General features: G+C 47.1%; 1 protein-coding gene across 1 annotated transcript in view; it reads right to left on the bottom strand.

Annotated features, from left to right (window-relative positions):
• LOC142893191 (melanopsin-A-like) overlaps nt 1–7,334 on the bottom strand; it is a 22,976-nt gene extending 15,642 nt beyond the window's left edge. Inside the window, exon 1 of the mRNA XM_076033509.1 lies at nt 6,898–7,334. Within this exon, the coding sequence (XP_075889624.1) occupies nt 6,898–7,020 (123 nt within the window). The 5' untranslated portion in view covers nt 7,021–7,334. The remainder of the gene's footprint in view (nt 1–6,897) is intronic.
• Between the last annotated feature and the right edge of the window lie 10,431 nt (nt 7,335–17,765).

Raw genomic sequence — 17,765 nt, forward strand, 5'->3', positions numbered from 1 at the left:
AGAGGACTGAAGCAACAAAGGCTTTTCTCTGCTGCTGACTGGCTGCTGCGGACACACTGTACTTAGACTCCGCCCACAGGGTCCCGGGGCATGTTGAGAGTCCTGGAGCCGTTACCAAGTGGCTCGACTGGGACGTCCAAACACACTGTGGAAGAAAAAAACCTTCATCCATTATGAATTGCATTGCAGCTAAGAATTGCTGTTTCAAAACCATCCATCCATCCATCCATCCATTCATTTTCAATACCTGCTTCTTCCTGAACTTGGGATTGTGGGGTGTTTCAACCCCACCCGCCCCACAAAAAAATAATAAAATAAAAAATCTAAAACGTCACTCCTTGTTTTGGAATGTGGGTCATTTTTTTCAATCGATAAAAGTCAAAAGTCTAATTTAAAATCAGGAATGGATCAATGTGTGATCAGTGCGGCAAATCAAACTGCAGCAACTTAAAGGAAAAACCCTCTGGGTCAGTCGGACTTAATGTAGGAGCAACAAGTTGCCTCTTATTGTGTGGGAGAAATGGGTTCCGGGGGGTGACAAAGGAACACTCCAGCTGAAATAAACTGAAAGCGCTGAAATGTTCCTCGAAGAAGAAGAAAATAAAGGAATTGTAAATCGATATAAAGTTTTCAGTTGTCAGAGACGTTTTTCGCTGCTGAAAAGATGTTTCGCCTCAGAGCTCACAGCTGCACCGAGGGATTCATCCCATACACACTCTCCTGCGTGCGCGTGCAGACACACACACACACACACTGGCAGCGTCTACACGAAACAGTAAGTGTTTGGCCACAAGACGCCTTCTTCCATCGATCCTGTCATATTTACCCGGCGTGTGTGTGTGTGTGTGTGTGTGTGTGTGTATGTGTGTGTGTGTGTGCGTGCCCAACGTTTGTTTCTGCACAAACACAGCTGCAGTTAGTCGACGGTGGATGGAATTTTTCAGTGAACAGTGATGGAGAGGCTCCACAAGCAGAGGAAGGCGAGGGAGGTTTCCTGAGAGGGGAAGAATGCAGGTGAAGTGCAGATGTGTGTGTGTATGGGTGTGTGTGTGTGTGTGTGTGTGTGTGTGGTGTGTAAAACGTAAACACACTTCCATCCTGATGGCATCATGTGTGATCCAAGTTATCTCACTTCCTCCGGCTCCGCCCCTCTTAGAGGTGGGCAGGGGAGGGGTGACTGCTTCCATGGCGAGGAGAGGAGGCCGGAGCTGCCGGGTGAGCGGTGTAGAAGACTCCGCCCCCAGGGTGTGTTTACTATGCTCTGGGGATGGAAGCAGCCGGCGGGGACGCTGTGCGTGTACTCACACACTGTGCACGTTGAGAGGGGGCGGCGACGGCGGGGAAGGCGGCGCTGGCAGCGGCGGCAGCAGCAGCAGCAGCAGCAGCAGCAGCAGCAGCTTGGCATTTCCCTTCTCAGCAGAGAGCACCAGGAATGTTATTTGGCATCGTGTTTGCAGCGCGCAGGGTGGGAAGATGGACGGCTGATTGGCTGGTGGAGCGAGAGGGGAGGTGGGGCTTAAAGGCGCAGCGTGTGAGAGGATGAGCAGCATCTAGATCAGGGGGGGGGCAAACTTTTTGACTGGGGCGCCGCAGTGCGTTCTAAAATTTGCCGGAGCAGCAGCAGATGGATGGAGTGTTTTGGTGAGGCACCTCATTGGAGGAAAAATATATCACGGGATGTGTAGAAAACATGTGGTTTAATGTCAACTGAAAATGAACAAAAGTGTTACAACAAAATCAGTGTCTTTGAAGCCCCGCAGTGTTTAGCTCTTTATGGAAATGACTCTGAAAACACTAAAAAAAATGGATGAAATACTGCTATTTTATTACTTACTTAGTATCAATAGAATTTCTTCAAGTTTGACAGGCCAGATTAAAAAGTTTAGCGGGCCACACATGGCCCCCGGGCCTTAGTTTGCCCATGCCCGGTCTGGTGCTAAGAAAGAATATAAAGGTTTATTTCTGTCGCCGAGCTGCCACTTCCTGCTTGCTTCCTGCTGTCGTCGACGCTTGTTTTCTGCACCATGCCTGAGTGTTTTTGCACCTCCAGTCATGAGTCGGTCCTTTTAGCTAAACATTGATAATATTTATCCCAAAATGCTTCTTTAAAGGCTCAGTGTACACTTTCTGACGGTCAGGAAGTGTACTGCAACAAGCGTTGCGGTTTAATGATCTGAGATCTGTGTCTGTGTCGTTCTCCCTGTGTCTGCGTGGGTTCTCTCCAGGTTCTCTGGTTTCCTCCACAGTCCAAAAACAGAGAGAACCCAAACCCTAACCCAAACCCTAACCCTAACCCCAACCTTCCAACCCAAACGTTAAGTCCTTAACTATAACCCAATCAGAATCAATGGGGCGGTGGGTCTTTGCTGATCCCCGTTGCAGAAAAAGATCATATTAATGCACTTTCAACCTGCGGAACGCTGATAAACTTCATCATTCTGCAGAATCGAACCGAGCCACTGCTCAACACAACCTCCCGAAATCGGCTGCGCCCACAGCGGGTTCGAGGCTTCCTGTTCATCTTCACCTCCCAAGACTACGAACCACACGGCAGCAGGTAGCAGGCAGGACCCCTCTGGTGGAGGGGACAAACACAACTTGTTTGTCTTTTGCCGCCTGCCAGAAATATTCACGTTAAGCTGAATCATCCCCGACGGACGGATCACTTCCCTCTGCTCGCACACACGCCCTCGTCGCTCGCACACTGTTTACACAGGTCCGACAGGCTGCTCAGGGAGATTATTGAGAGCATGTCGGGAAGGAAATATTTGCCACATGACAAGAAACACATTTCCTTGGGAGACAGCGACCACGTTATTTATTATACGCCGCGAATCAAGGACTTAAAATAACGTCAAGAAAACTGAGCTATGGGTTGTGAAGACTCAGATCATCTGATTAAGATTGCGTCTTAAAGTGTCGCCAGTGTTCTGTAGTTCTTATGCAGCTTCGGGGCTTAATGTGTTGCGTGTCAGAACAGTGAATTTTCAGCCAGTTTTAATATGAGGTTGTTGACTTCCAGAGGAAGCAAAAGTATTCACAGTCTGTAAGTGAGTACAGATACTTTTGTGAAAAATATGAACAATTGGTGAAAAGTAAAAGTGCTGATTCAACTCTTTTTACTCAAGTAAAAGTAACAATAGTTTCAGACAAGAACAACTGTGTTGAGAAGTACTTTTTACTTTTAAACACAAAAAGCCTTTTCAAAACAAAAGTAACCAGCATATTTTTTCCAACGTGAGGGGTATAAAGTACACATATTTGTGTACAGATGTATGGAGTCAGTGTGAAAAATCATAAAAGAAAAAGAAATTCAATCAAACTCAGTACAGTCAGGACGTATTTGTACTTTGTTGCCTCTGTTATTTCCACCTCTGTTGATTTCCGACTGGTCACGTGGCCGTCGGCAGCATGACCAGTCACCACAGGACCTCAGCCGAACACACACAAACACCTCGCATCCGCACATAAATCGCTCAGCTACACAACAAGTGCAAACAAACAGGGCGCCAAAGTGCGAAGGCCATGGTGGGAGACAGTCAGCACGCAAAACACACATGCACGCACTCACACATGTACGCAGACACACACGCACTTCTATTGGCTAGTGTGTGAGGAAATTTCTGGAAACAGCCGAATCTGGGGACACACTGAAACTTCCTCGGATTGTCGTCATGACGCCGAGGCTAAACCACAGCAAGAGTGTGTGCACATCTTCCCACCACTAGAGGTCAAGTTTTGTCCTTCATGTGCACCAAAACAAGGCGGCTCCCTGCAGGTCCCCTCAGCGGCTCTCCAAACAAGGATATCATGGATGTGACAAGCAATTTTGTGGACAGTGTCAGGTGGAGAAGTAAACCCAATATATTCCTCTGCTCTGGCTGATCCTGCCGCATCGTCTCAGGCCCTGTTTGCACTTGGTCACTTGCAACTGTCTTTGGGGATCGTATCACGAAGTACGCATCTTGGATCTGTTGCACAATCTGTTTGCACATGGCATTAACATGCGTCTCGAGCGTGCCGCTAGTGATTGCATTAGTGCATTTTTAACCACTGGGGGCAGTGAAGCGCAAAACTACGACTAGTTTCACCTGAAAGCGAATAAGAATCAACTTCCTGTTTGCGGACCATATCAAGTCACTGGTTTTAATTCTACTGCAGCTCGTATGGATCCGAACGAGGAGTAACGACTGGTGGGACAGAGTGGTGACGACTTCATTTTCGGATCAACAACTGCGGCTGGCAAATTTTCGGATGCAACGTCGCACATTTAATCTCATATGTGGGGAAACTGCGACCGCTGCTCCACTGACAAAATACGCTAATGCGGAATGTAATTTATTAGCATGCTAATAAAAGAGTCCAACAAGAATGATTTGTTTTGGCTTCTTGTTTGTAACTTTATAATGACGCCGCCGGGAGGTGGGGCGCCGACCAAGTACTTACATGGGAGAGGTGAGTGGAGTAGGCGGTCCTTAATGTGGACTGAGCTCGCATTCTGTTCACACGTCCGTGAGGAATGCTATGCTATGCTATGCGAAGCATCGAAACCACCTCACCGAGGTGGTTTGAGTGATCGGATGACAATACAGACTTGGACTGTTTCCACTTGGTTACTTAATGTGATTTTTGCCGATCGGAATACGAAAAACGCTTGAAATGACCAAGTGCAAACAGGGCCTCTATCTTCTAAGCTTGTATTTTAGCTTGTTCGGCCAGTCATGAACAGAACAACATTGTTTTTTTTCCTGAAGACCAATGAGCTGGAAGTCACATTGGTCTCTTTTTAATCAGGGTTTAATTCCATATCATAAAGAAAACAAGATGTTACTGGTGGTGACATTAATTGGCTTGTTATCTAGTTGCTTTTTTCATTTGGTTTTCTTTTCCGTAAATGGCAGCGCCACCCTGATGAGGTCGTCATTAGTGGCCAACGAGCCGCCCACACTCAAATCACCAAGGCTGCTAATCAGGACAGCTCCTCTGTCCAGCAGATCACATACTGATCTACTGACATCATCACCTAGTGGACCATCAATCCACATAGACAGAGACACACAGACACACACACACACACACACACACAGACACACACACACACACAGACACACACGCAAGTTTCCCAAATGAATGTTGGATTATCCAGGGGAGAGAAACCTCAGCCCTGATCAATCAGATTTATTGATTTGCCAGTGGAGCTGGTTGGCTGCAACTCGACTGGCTCCCTATTGGTGCAAGTGTAATAACTGTGGTGATCCGTGGGGTCGCTTCCCCTCTTCTGCAGCTCCCCGTTTATCCACCAAGAAAAGCCTCCAGTTCTTCTTCGTCATCATCATCATCATCATCATCATCATCATCATCATCTTCTTCTTCTTCTTCAATGGATGGCTTCTGCCATCCTTGTCTTAACTAAGCCCCACCTCTCTCTCTGCAGGAAGCGCTCTGATTGGTCTTAAAATGCAGCTCCACTACGCTGAGCTAATAACGTTGCAGCCGGGAGCTTTGCAGGATGGATGTGCAGGATTTCAGATTTTTAAAAGCTGCTCCTCCATCAACACTACACTGGCTGAGACCTCCGAGCTGAAGATCCTGTCCATAGCGACGCTCAGGTATCATCTTCTCCCCAGAAACCACCAGAGGGGAAAAAATGCCTCCAGAGGGGGCGCCGCCAGCCACAGTGGAGGAGCTCACACTTGTTGAAGCTCACACAGCCACTGAGTTCCTCAGCTCTGCTGAGCAGCGACTCCCTGGGAGACGCAGGCTGATTCATCAGCCTCCTTTTATGAGCTCCTTAACCCTCAAGGCCACACGTGTCTGCGAGGAGCGGAGGGAACACACACACACACACACACACACGCACACATTGCATGCAGGTGCACAGGTGGAGGAGAACCAGAACCATTCAGCATCTCTGGGCTGATAGAACCCCGACCCGGTGCAGATACAGGTGCAGATGTGGGTCCACACACACACACACACACACACACACACACACACACACACACACACACACACACACACACACACACACACACACACAGTTCTATTGCCAAGGTTGTGTGGAAACAGCAACATCTGGAGAAACACTGAAACTTCCTGGGATTGTCTTTTATATGTCTGCTTGAATTTTTTTTTTTCCCATTTTCGAAACAAACTGTTGGAATTTTGGATGGATGCAGAACAAACTGTGACATGTCAAACTGATAGAAGGACGTGAGTGGTGAGCTGCGTTGTGCTAATGTGAAGCGACTTAGTGAATCCAGAGTCAGCCGACCCATTGGAATAATTAGCCCTGTGATGTCACCATGCGATCTGATTTTCTTGCACCTCGATGAAACTCGGCGCGTTTCGAGCAAACTCAAACATTCTCAAGCGGCCCACAACAACACGAGATCACATCGACCCACGCAGCGGCGTCGTGTCTACGGGGCGCGCGCAACAGCCGTAAACTGGCGTCCAACTTGGACCTCAAGAACCCCCTCCCCCAGCCCCAACCCACTACACGCGACTGATGCTTCTGCTGCTGTTACTGCTCCTCGTCGGGCGGGAGAAGCCGCGCTCGCGCCTCCATTCATGCCGCTCGCTCGCTCGGTCGCTCGGGATGAATGAGGCGCGATGCGCGCACGAGGAGGACGGAGATCCGCGCGCCTCATTCATCCACTCACACCGCTCAAACAGCGCGGTGGGTTGAGGGTGGGTGCGGGACGAAACCCGTGCGCGTGTCATGATAAACCTTCGCTGTCATCATCATCCTGTCATTCATCATCATCATCATCATCATCATCACCTGTAGGAGAGTCCTGCTGCTCTCGCTGGCGGGAAGTTGGCGCGCGCGCACCGGCGGAGGGTTCGGACCCTCCACGCGGGGAGTTGTGGGGCGCACGAGGGGGTACTCACCACGGTGGCCGCGGGGGGCAGCTCCACCAGGCGGCGCGGGCTGATGGAGCTGATGTACCAGGGCGCGCGGGCGCTGGGGTCCGGCGTGGGGATCCCCGGTCCAATCAGCAGCCTGGAGTCCATCCCGCGGCACAGGCTGGTGATGGGCGCGTGTATATCGCGTGTGCGTGGACCCAGCCAGACGGCGCGGTGAGATGCGCGAGAGCCCCTAGAAGGAGGAGGAGGACGACGAAGAGGAGGAGGAGGACGTAGAGGGGGAGGAGGAGGAGGAGGACGCTGAGGAGTCCGAGGGCGCCGTCATCGTGTTCGAACTGCGATCAGACTGGAGTGCGAGGGAGGACCCTCTCTCTCTCTCTCTCTCTCTCTCACTCTCTCTCTCTCTCTCACTCTCTCACTCTCACTCTCTCTCTCTCTCTCTCTCTCTCTCACACACAGAAACACACACACACACTTTCTGTTACTCCCCCCTCCTCTCTCCGTCCCTCTGTCCGCTTGCTCCAATCGCTGCTCCTGCTACCTGCGCGTGCCACGACATTCCTTCACGGCAGCAACAGGACATGCGGGGTTTTACTGTGGGATGAAATAAATGATCTCCGCTGGGACTCGGTGACACCAAGAACAGAAGACTGGAGCAGCTCCGCTTCACGGTCACCAGCTGCTCAACCTTCTGTTGACTCCTCAATACACCTGATGGCATCCGTTTTTTGTTCTTTGATCTTTTTTATTTATTTATTTATTTATTTATTTATTTTTAGACTGATGCAATATTTTATATATTATTTTTTTCGATGGATCGATTGAGGTTCGAAACAATGTTGTAGTTGCACTGATGTGTGCAAAAAAAAAATCTCCAAGAAAGAGAATTTATCCTTGGCCCTGGATTACAAGAGCCAAACTATTTTCTTCGTGAAAACTAAGTTTGCGTTCACTTGCAATATCTATCTATCTATCTATCTATCTATCTATCTATCTATCTATCAATTATTCTATCAATCATTGTGTCATTTACTGCTGCCTTTCTACTCCTCGGTCAGTCGTCGTTGACCTTTAAGCTGTCACAATATCGGACGATGGACCCGAGTCATGGTCGAATTTCTGACACCATCAGAATCTTTTCTTTTTTTATAAAGCCCAGGCAGTCTGGGGTTCTGGAGTAGATCAGGGCAGCGAGCTGCAGTGAACCTCTAAGCCTCCCCGTGGGCCAATCAGCTGTGTCAGAATGTAAAATAAAAACTGAGCTTCAGCACAACGTAAACACATCACATCACAGTCTGAGTTGCTTCACTGGCCTTCAAAACCCCCACACTTCCATTTCTTCCAGGTTCTTGTAGCTTCTATCTTTGGTAAATAATTGAATTTTCGTCTCAGGAAACACGACCTCCAGCCATCCTTTTTTGCCTGTGCGTCTCCGAGGTGTGAACCTGAAGGCAGCACGCCAGGCTGGAAACAGCCGTTTGTGGTTTTGTTTATTTTCTGTGAGGAAACGTTTACGTTGCCTCTGTCGCCTCCTTTTGTTGCTCCTGCGTCCCAGAGTCGGTCAGAATAGCCCTCATTGTCATTCCCCCCGTATCCCTTCCCTCCTTCCCTCCTTCCCAGTCCCAGTCCAGACGACTGACGTGTGCAGCGGGTGGGAGTCCTTTCCGAGTGTTTGTGCTGGTGTGACGCTCGGGAGAAAATGAAATCCATATTATGTGAGATGTGACTCAGGCGAATTTCGAGCCGCTTTCATTACAGCAGGCAGTGGCTTTTAGTGCATGTGCAGGGAAGAGTTCAGGGTCGCCGTAAAACAGGCTGCCGTCCCAGAGACAAGAGAGGGACTGGGGGAAAGAGAAGATAATGGAACGATTAAACAGTATCTTTTTAAATGATTTTTTTGGGAGGGTGGAAGGTTATTTAGATCCACCCTGTGTGTGTGTGTGTGTGTGTGTGTGTGTGTGTGTGTGTGTGTGTGTGTGTGTGTGTGTGTGTGTGCACGCATGCATGTGTGGTGGGGGGCTCAGTGGTTTCAGACTGAAAACAGAGGTAAAGTACATGTTAAAAAAAAGAGTTCTCTCCTGGAGTTCTCTCCTAACCCTAATTTCAGTCTGAAGCGTAACCCTAACCCTAACCCTAACCCTAACCCTAGAATTGCGAGATTTTACGCGAATTATGTCTCATGAATTTCACACCATTCAATGGAAACACCTGCAAATCGCAATTGTACTTTGTCGAATTTTTCAAAATGTTGCTTTTATTTTACGAAAAACTGTAATGGAAATGCAGCTTTTGTTGTCCGTGTTGTTGCCGTGGGAGACAGACGTCCGTTCATCGCGACTGTCTCGATCTGTCCGAGCGTTTGGAGCGTGAAAGTTCAAATGAATCGGAGAAGCGACATGAGGTCAATCGGCGCTTTCTGTGTCTCCTCGTCCTCACACACGTGTGACGTGCCGTCGCCACCGCTTCCCGTGACCCCGCCTCATCTTGCTGCTGTCCGTCCGCACCCTGCAGCGGCGGTCGGGCAGAGCGAAAACTCAGAGAAACAACGGTGGGTTGTGAGTAGCGGAAGAATTTCAGCATGATCCCGTTCCTTAAGATTTTCTTCCTGCGATAGATAGCCTTGGGAGGAGTCGCTGGTTCTCGTGACGCTTCCGTTTGCCTCCGACTCCACTGTTTGGCTTTGGGCTCGGAGGGGCTTCGCACACGGAGGCCCACTAACCTCTTTCCCCGTAACCCATTTTATGGCTCATGTGACCCCGACTCTCACCCTCCGCCCCCCTGCTTGTCTTCTCCTTCTCCTCCTCTTGCCCCAACAATATATTTCTGATGCTGCCTAATGCTGTTTAAAGCTCCCTAATGCAGAGCCGCTGCTTCTCCGGCCCCTCCGACATGTTCGCCTGCCGCTGGAATGCACAGTATTGACGCTGCAGGAAGAGCTGCATTCTGAGAGACGTGGAGGTGAGCAAGAAGAATTAGCTCCACTCACCAGGAGGCTCAGCACACACAGGGTGTTTGAGTCCATTGTGGCAGGGAAGTGAAATGTGAAAGAGAGAGAAATAAAAAAGCCATCGATAAATTCTGAAGACAATTAAAACTCTTCCTATTTGCTTCTTTCTATTTGTCAAATGCCCTTGTGTTCACCTTTCTTTCGCTAACTACAAAAAAGGAAAAAAAATGCTAAAGACAAAAAGGTATAGAAAATACGTTGGACGGTGGCCGAGGGTTGTGAGAACGATTAGAAACAAAGCTGATAACTTGATTTGAAGCTTTCTGCAGGGTCGCATCTTGCACAGCTGCAGAGAATCTGCATGCACACACACACATAGATGCATGTGTGCATGCATGCAGACCCACACACACACACACACACACGCGCACACACACACACATGCTGAGTTTGGGGTCACAACATGTTTAAACGTTTAAACTTGTGTGCTCTTCCCGTCTGAGGGAGCTCTCTAACAAACAAACACATCCTTCCTGCTGGACGCTGTGTGTTTTCACTCTGTGTGTGTGTGTGTGTGTGTGTGTGTGTGTGAGTGTGTGTGTAAGAGAGTGAGAGACAGAAAGTGCGTGTGTGCGCTGGCTAACTGGTCCCATGATGGGGAGTTCTGGTGTGTATTAAGAGGATCAGAATCTGGGGCTGGACTTACACAACAGTAGCATTATATAAACAACACAAGCACTACAAACGGCTGAAACAATAGCGCCCTGTGTGGCACGATCCGCCCCTCCAGTGGTTTTAGCGAGTCCCAGCCCCTCAGGTTAAGTAAGGTGATTGTTTTACCCCCCCGGGTTGAATTGGTGGAGGCCAAATCCAAATCTACTGACCCGTGTGACGGCGCTCGTTTGTTGGCTGATTTATTTGGTGTCAGGGGAAAAGGGCGGCTCCGACAACCAACAAGACTCGAGGAGAAGAAGCAAAAGGTAAACAAGAGTAAACACGAACAGGTGCAAAAACACCCCAGGCAACGGAAATGTGTTGGTTTTTGCAGTAGGAAACAACAGTAAATGGTGTAAACAGTTGCCGATTCGCCGAGACTCTTTATTTAATAACCACCAACTGACGATGTGAACCGCAGTTCGACCATCACAGGCGGCTTCAGAGGCCCATTGTATTTTGCTTGTTGTTTTTTCTGCAAAGAGTCGCACAACAAACAACCACCATTGTGCCAATCACACGGCAACAGTGTGACCTTGGTTTGTAATTGGTTGAGACGACCTGCTGAAGATCTGTACCCGATGCATAGATAGAGAAGACAAAGGGCGAGGTGTTTCAGAAGCTCTTCACACACACACACACACACACACACACACACACACACACACACACACACACACACACACACACATACTCATCTCCAGGTTTACAGACATGGTTCCAAGGAAAGAGCAAACATCCAGTGATGTTGATGTTGGAGGAGAACAGCCAGATGGTTCTAGGTCACTGACAGGCCAAAAGAACTCCAAGGACCACTGGTTCCAGCCCAGGTCGGCAGAAGACCATCTCTGAAGATGCAACACGTCCAACCTGGAAGCAGATGTTCTCCAGCAAAAGAAGACTCATAAGGCAATGCTCCTGTCTGCTCAGAACGGAAGACTGAGGCTCCAGTTCACACAGATTCACCAAACTGGAGAATAGAAGGTTGGAAAAACTTTTCCTGTGTCTGATCATCCTTGATTTCTTTAGATGGAGAGTCAGAAATTGATGTGGGGGTCCATAAGAACATGGATTCCTCCTCCTGAGTCTGCTGGTGGTGTGATGGTGGTGGAGCTGCTCAGAACCATCTGAGTGTTAAAGACCATGTCATAACCTTCATGATGGACACCTCCAGGTGGATAACATGGTCTTCTCAAACTGGTTCCTTTCAGTGAGTTCATTGGACTCACTGTTCTCCACAGTCAGCAGTCCAGTTGAACCTTTGGGATGTGCTGGAACTGGAGACGGGAATTGTGGAAGTGCAGCTGAGAGACCTGTGTTCATGTTGCATCAATAGGAAGAGAAAAATAATCAATAGGCAGTTCTGGAGGAACCAGGTGGTTTCGTCTGCTGCTAACAAGGTCAACCAGTGATTGGTGAGTGTTATTATAAGAAACTCAGGCCGACATTGAAAATGTACATTTTGGGGAAATCTACAAACACAGCCTGCAGTTGTTGGTTTGTTGGTTTGTTGATTTAAACGCACAACAGTATGTTTTTTTGAACAAAACTGGGCTGGCAGAACAACAGTGGCAGGAACCGAGTCCTCAGACTGGGACATTGAAGTGAAGTTGGGACGATCGGAGGAGAAGCTGGCCTTCACTCTTCAGGGGAGAAAGTCGCTCCAAGATGCGACTCATCCAGTTTTACTCTTTATTTTCCAGGAAATAGCAAGAAAGGACATCCTTCTGGTTTTTTTACTACGATCTCCATCGGAGAAAAATCTGTGGCGCCTGCAGATGCCTGTCGACTTGGGCGCCGCATTCAGAAATTTCATGGAAGCCACGTCCAAGGTCGTGACCCCTGGCCAATCATGGAGAAGGACTCGAGAAAAAAATAAAATTAGATTAAATCAATAAAACAAAACACTTTATGTAATGTCCAGCTTTTTTCAATTGTTCTGAGCCAATAGAGCATCATCCTCCTTTAAATTCATTGCCCCCTAGAGGACAGAAGATGTCGAAGGTTTCGATTGGACGTGCCCTCTGTGACTCTCACACCTTGTGCGTCTGCAGACACACAACTTGTGGCAGGAAACATGCTCGACTCCTTCCTTTTGTTCCAACGGCTCCTGTGTTCATCCAGGTGCACTGAGTCGTGTTTATAGGTGTGATTCACCTCCACATCCTGTCCTTGAATAGATCCGGGAATCAATGCGGGCCAGGGACTGTTTTCCCCGACGAGTATCCAAAATAAAGGAAAACCCTGGAGAAAAACAGCACAACCTCCGTTTCAGAGGGGAAACAATGGAAACTTCCCCTCCGGCTTCCAGCGAGGGATTTCCTCCGAGGTGGCAGGCACCACTACGCCGACCACAGTCTGTTCTTGACACGGCAGCTCTCAGCGCGTAGAGGGGCGAAAGAACGCGGTCATCTGAGGACACGCCGGTCTCTGCCACTGACAACTGCGGGTTGTGGGAAAACTTATTGAATCCAATGCTCCGAAAGACACACAAGGAATTCTGAGTGATGAGGAGCAGAGGCAGAGAAATCAAGAAGATACCGTGTAAAAACAAAGTTTGGCATGATAGGAAATTTAACTTAATTTTTAAAAACAAACAGAGAAGTTTTTGTTATTTTTTGATTATTGTTATTTGTTTTCAATCAAATCCCAGTTGGTGCTAGACTGCAAATGACATTATTTATAGAAATGAAATGCCAAGTCTTCTTTAATTTGAGTTATGTTCAGATCTTCCAAAAAAAGAAAAAAAAACATGTGTACAGTGTGATTTTAACAGCAAACATGTTGACATTTTGCATTCTACCACTCTCATGCTAAACTATGATAGAACGGTCATTTTGGTGAGTTTCTGGCTGATTAAAGCGTTTATCCGAAATTTTTATCTCAGAAGAAAATGACAAACTTCAGTGTTTCTTTTTTTTTTCTTCCTTCAATTTTCAGACATGTTTAGATTTTGCGTGCTATCACTCAATGTCATGCTATGCCACTTTATCCCAAAGGGAAGCTCTACGAATATGTATCATAGACACTCATTTACACTTTTGTGAGTTCAAAGGGTTAGGGTTAGTGTTGAGGTTGTGGCTAGGTTTGTGCTTAGGTTATGGCTAAGCCCAAGGTTTATGCTTAGGTTATGGTTAAACCCAAGGTTGATGTTAGCGTTCGGGTTACACACTGTCGTCCCGAGTGAGTCTGAGACGTTACGTCTCATGCTAAGCTGTCATAGGACTTGATTTTGGTGAGTTTCGGGTTGATTAAAGTATGTTGCTGAGTCCGCAAATGTGGAGTCAGCATGACTCATTTTTATATATATACTTTTTAAATCAATTGCTCAGCATCTCGCTGAAAGAGTTGAAGATGTCGAAAGTTGTTCCAACTCTTACTGAATCTCCGGCCGAGCGACGGCAGGATCTAAACCCCGCGACTGCAGCAGATTTATCTGTGACTTTTACTTCGGCTAAATGAGAGGTGAGTTGCATTTTCAGGTATTTTCCGATACTGGCCAGTCGATTTTTATCGTCTACAACCCGGTATTTCACGCACTTGTCGGCACGGCGCACTGAAGACACAAATCACAGAGCAGCAATCGTCTGCCTGCCGTCAGTGTGAACGTAACCACTTCACCTCTTCCTGACAACTCCACAGTAAGAGAAGCAGCTATGGGCAGACTGGGACTGACCTTGGCTAGCGGCTAAAAGAAATGTTCGGTGGAAATATCTCGCCATGCAAAAAGGTCTGCAGACTTGGGTTCTTGAACCCCGACCCACATTCTGAGTGGAATGGTGTTGCTACCAACATTCCCTGGAAGAACAGAAAGAAATACTTTTTTTTTTTTTTTTTAAAAACAAAACAAAACCTCTACTGTTGAACTCAGACTGTGTCCCGACCCACTTTGATCCAAAATCCGCTGGAGTTCCTCCTCCACCGTAGATCCAGGTCACAATCTGGACTCTGGTCACCGCTGAGCCGCTAATCTAGCTAATAGTCACCCGAGCAGCTACCGGAGAGAGGGCCAATCGGAGTGCAGCGACCGACCACGTCAAAGCGAGCAGGAACTATAGCGCCCCCCCACCCCCCACCTGGTTCTGTTTGGCTGTGTGCCCTTCGGTACACAGTCGGTGAAAGAATCCAGCGCCAGTCTGCGGCGTCGTCGGCGAGGATTAGTGAGCGGAGGGATTATCTTCCGAGATGACATCGCACTGATACACCAGAATTAACATTAATCTAGAGTTAAAGCCTGCACATCTCTGCAGCCACAACTCTGCAAACACACACTGCGTGTGTGTGTGTGTGTGTGTGTGTGCCACTTGACTTTACACATAATTTTAATCTTTGTGCAGTTCAACAATGAGAACAAGCCTGTTTATGTTCAATAACTATTATCAATAATTATCAGAATCAATGCCATGAATCAGACAGAAAGGAAAACTTCAGGCTCTCATTTCAGCCTGGAAGTCATTTTTCCATTCTTAGAGGTTAAAATATTTTCCCTCACAGCTGTAAGAAAACAAAACCACCTGTAACCGTCTGAGCCTGCTAATGTTTGTGTGTTTGTTTGTGTATTTAATCCATTTCCCCACAGCAGCACCTGTTTAGCACCTCATTGATATTACTGCAGTGCCAGTGTTATTATTGCAACAATTCATTCACCTGTGCATTCTGAGAATTTCTGCAATTTCTGCACAGAATCAGAAAACAGTTCTGAGAAAATATCTGCACTGTTCCGTGTTTGTTTTAGGTAGCATACTTTTTTCCTTTTCTTTTTTACATATTGCTTCAAAAACCCGGGCAGCATCCAAGATCAGCCTGTGTTGTGTGCACACACACACACACACACACACACACACACATATGTATATATATATATATATATATGTATATATATATATATATATATATATATATATATATATATATACACACACACACACACACACACACACACACACACCATTATTACTGACGACCTTGTCGTTGTTTTGTTTTCTCTCTTCCTCCCACTTCCATCTTCCGTGTTTGCGTCTGCGTTTGCATGTGTGTGTGTGTGTGTGTGTGTGTGTGTGTGTGTGTGTTCTCTGCCTCTCTCCACTGACCTGCTGCTCAGTCTCAAACTGTCATGCATTTGCGTGTCCCAATGTTTGATTAAAGAAACATTAGAAATATTCATCATTTGCCTTGTTTTTTCGCACCTCAATACGAGCGTGCAAGTTTTCCCCACACAGCGAGGTGCACGGGAGGATCCCGTTGCTGGAATGAGGTGGAGTTGCCGGCAGGAATAATAATAATAAAAAAAAACAACATAATAATTTCCCCCTCCTAAAATATTTTTCGGTGACGCTTACTGATGTTTCCATATTTCACAGCATTTTTGACCTTGGGCCGCCTAAATCAAACTCCAGTGAGGTTCTGCAAGTTAATCACTGCTGATGCGCGACATCTTTTGGAACTGGAGTGTTTAAACCCACATCGTTACACAAACATGAAACAAACCATTAGTGTGAAATAGAATCGGACAGAATCTAAAAAAAAAAAAGCTCCAATCTGTAAGACAGATTCTGAAGTTCAGGACCGTTAAAGGCCCAGTGTGAATCATACAGTGGCATCTAGTGTTTGGAGAGCGTTCTGCAACCAATTTGCAGCTGCGATGTCAAAATCCAATCAGCAGACAGTAGCAGTGCCCCCTGCTGGGCTTTTGAGGTGCAGCATCACAGAGCAGAATCCTCGTGATAATATTGACGCTCAGTTACAACAGGCTGATGTCCAAGGCTAAGTGCTTTGACCGAGGACCCAAAATCAATAAAATCAGTTGCGATGGATTGATTTCCTAAAATGAGATTTTCCACATGTTGTGACTGATGTTCTGCAATGCGTCAATTCACACATGAAGCCGCCAGCTGTTACTCTTTGTTTCTTTTACTTTTTTTCTTCCTTTCTTCCTTCCTTCCTTCCTAGAACAGTGTTCAGTTCCGGCAGTAACAAGACAACATTATATTTTACTGCAACAGGCAATTATCTGCGAAAAACACCCAAGGAACCCCGACTACGAAGAACACGGCTCGTAATAATAACAACACAACTGCTCCGTTTGATGGAGTTAACGTCCGGCTGCGTGTGTGCGGCCGCCCAGCAGAGTCCCAGTGCAAAAAAAAGATGAGAGATAAAAAGATTTGAAAATGGGGTGATGCCACGACTGGACGACAGCCAGCAGGCTGCGAGCTGCGCGAGAGAGAGAGAAAAAAAAAGAAGATATTAGGTGTTGACAGACGACAGAAAAAAAATTATCACAGGGTTTGAAAAAAAAAAATAGGGGAGGAGGTGAAGCATTTGATAGGAGGAGAAGGTTTCAGATGTGGAAGTGAAGATTGGATGGAGGTGTGAAAATCCAATTCTGCTGGATTTAAAAAGGCGGGGGGAGAAAAAAAATGACAATGAGTGAGCGAGCGCTCGTTTAGTCAATAGCAGATAAGCCTCTCTGCTCTGGTCTGACCCTGGCAGTGAAGCATTGTGGGTCACCAAAGGTTGTGCAGGCTTTGCAGGATGGCGAGCGCAGCAGCAGCAGCAGCAGCAGCAGCAGCAGCAGCAGCAGCAGCAGCAGCAGCAACTCAACATACGGAGACTTTTCTTTAAAGACAGCGCAGGATTACGATGAATCTAATTAAGAATTGGCCACCTGCTTCTTCTACCCACACACACACACACACACACACACACACACACACACATACACACACGAGCAGCCTACTTCTTCCAGCTCGTGTAAGTGTTTACGATATGCCACTGTCAGCTGTGATCTACAGATAAACCCATTGTAATTAACATTATTCCTTTTTTCAATATTTACCTTCAGGAAAATTGTCCGAAAATGTCCGAAAGGTTTGAGTCAAGGCCGTCAGATCAGAGAAGGCAGCTTTAACAGTGAAGAATTTTCTTCACTTTTCTTTTCTCCATATCTTCTTATGTGCACGTTCATCATTTCTCAGGCTTCTAGTGCAACAAAGTTTTGCTTGAAAAATTTTGAGGGCCGGAGCTTCTCGAGACAGATTTGCATAAACTCAGCAAAGGAAAAAACAGCCGGCAGAATTAGTTTTTTTCCCCCTCAGATGGGGGCGGAGCCTGATCTCCAGGTCTTCATCTTGGCAGGAAGGTTGGGATGTGACATGTGGCACGCAAAGTCTTTTGTCGCAAAGCCGGTCGCTACGTTCCTGTGGGCTAATCACTTAGCAAAGCTAACTAA

This window comes from Nelusetta ayraudi, unplaced genomic scaffold (genome assembly GCF_046127955.1).
Source record: "Nelusetta ayraudi isolate G7.1 ecotype Tasmania unplaced genomic scaffold, CSIRO-AGI_Nayr_v1 ptg000042l, whole genome shotgun sequence".
Lineage (NCBI taxonomy): Eukaryota > Metazoa > Chordata > Actinopteri > Tetraodontiformes > Monacanthidae > Nelusetta > Nelusetta ayraudi.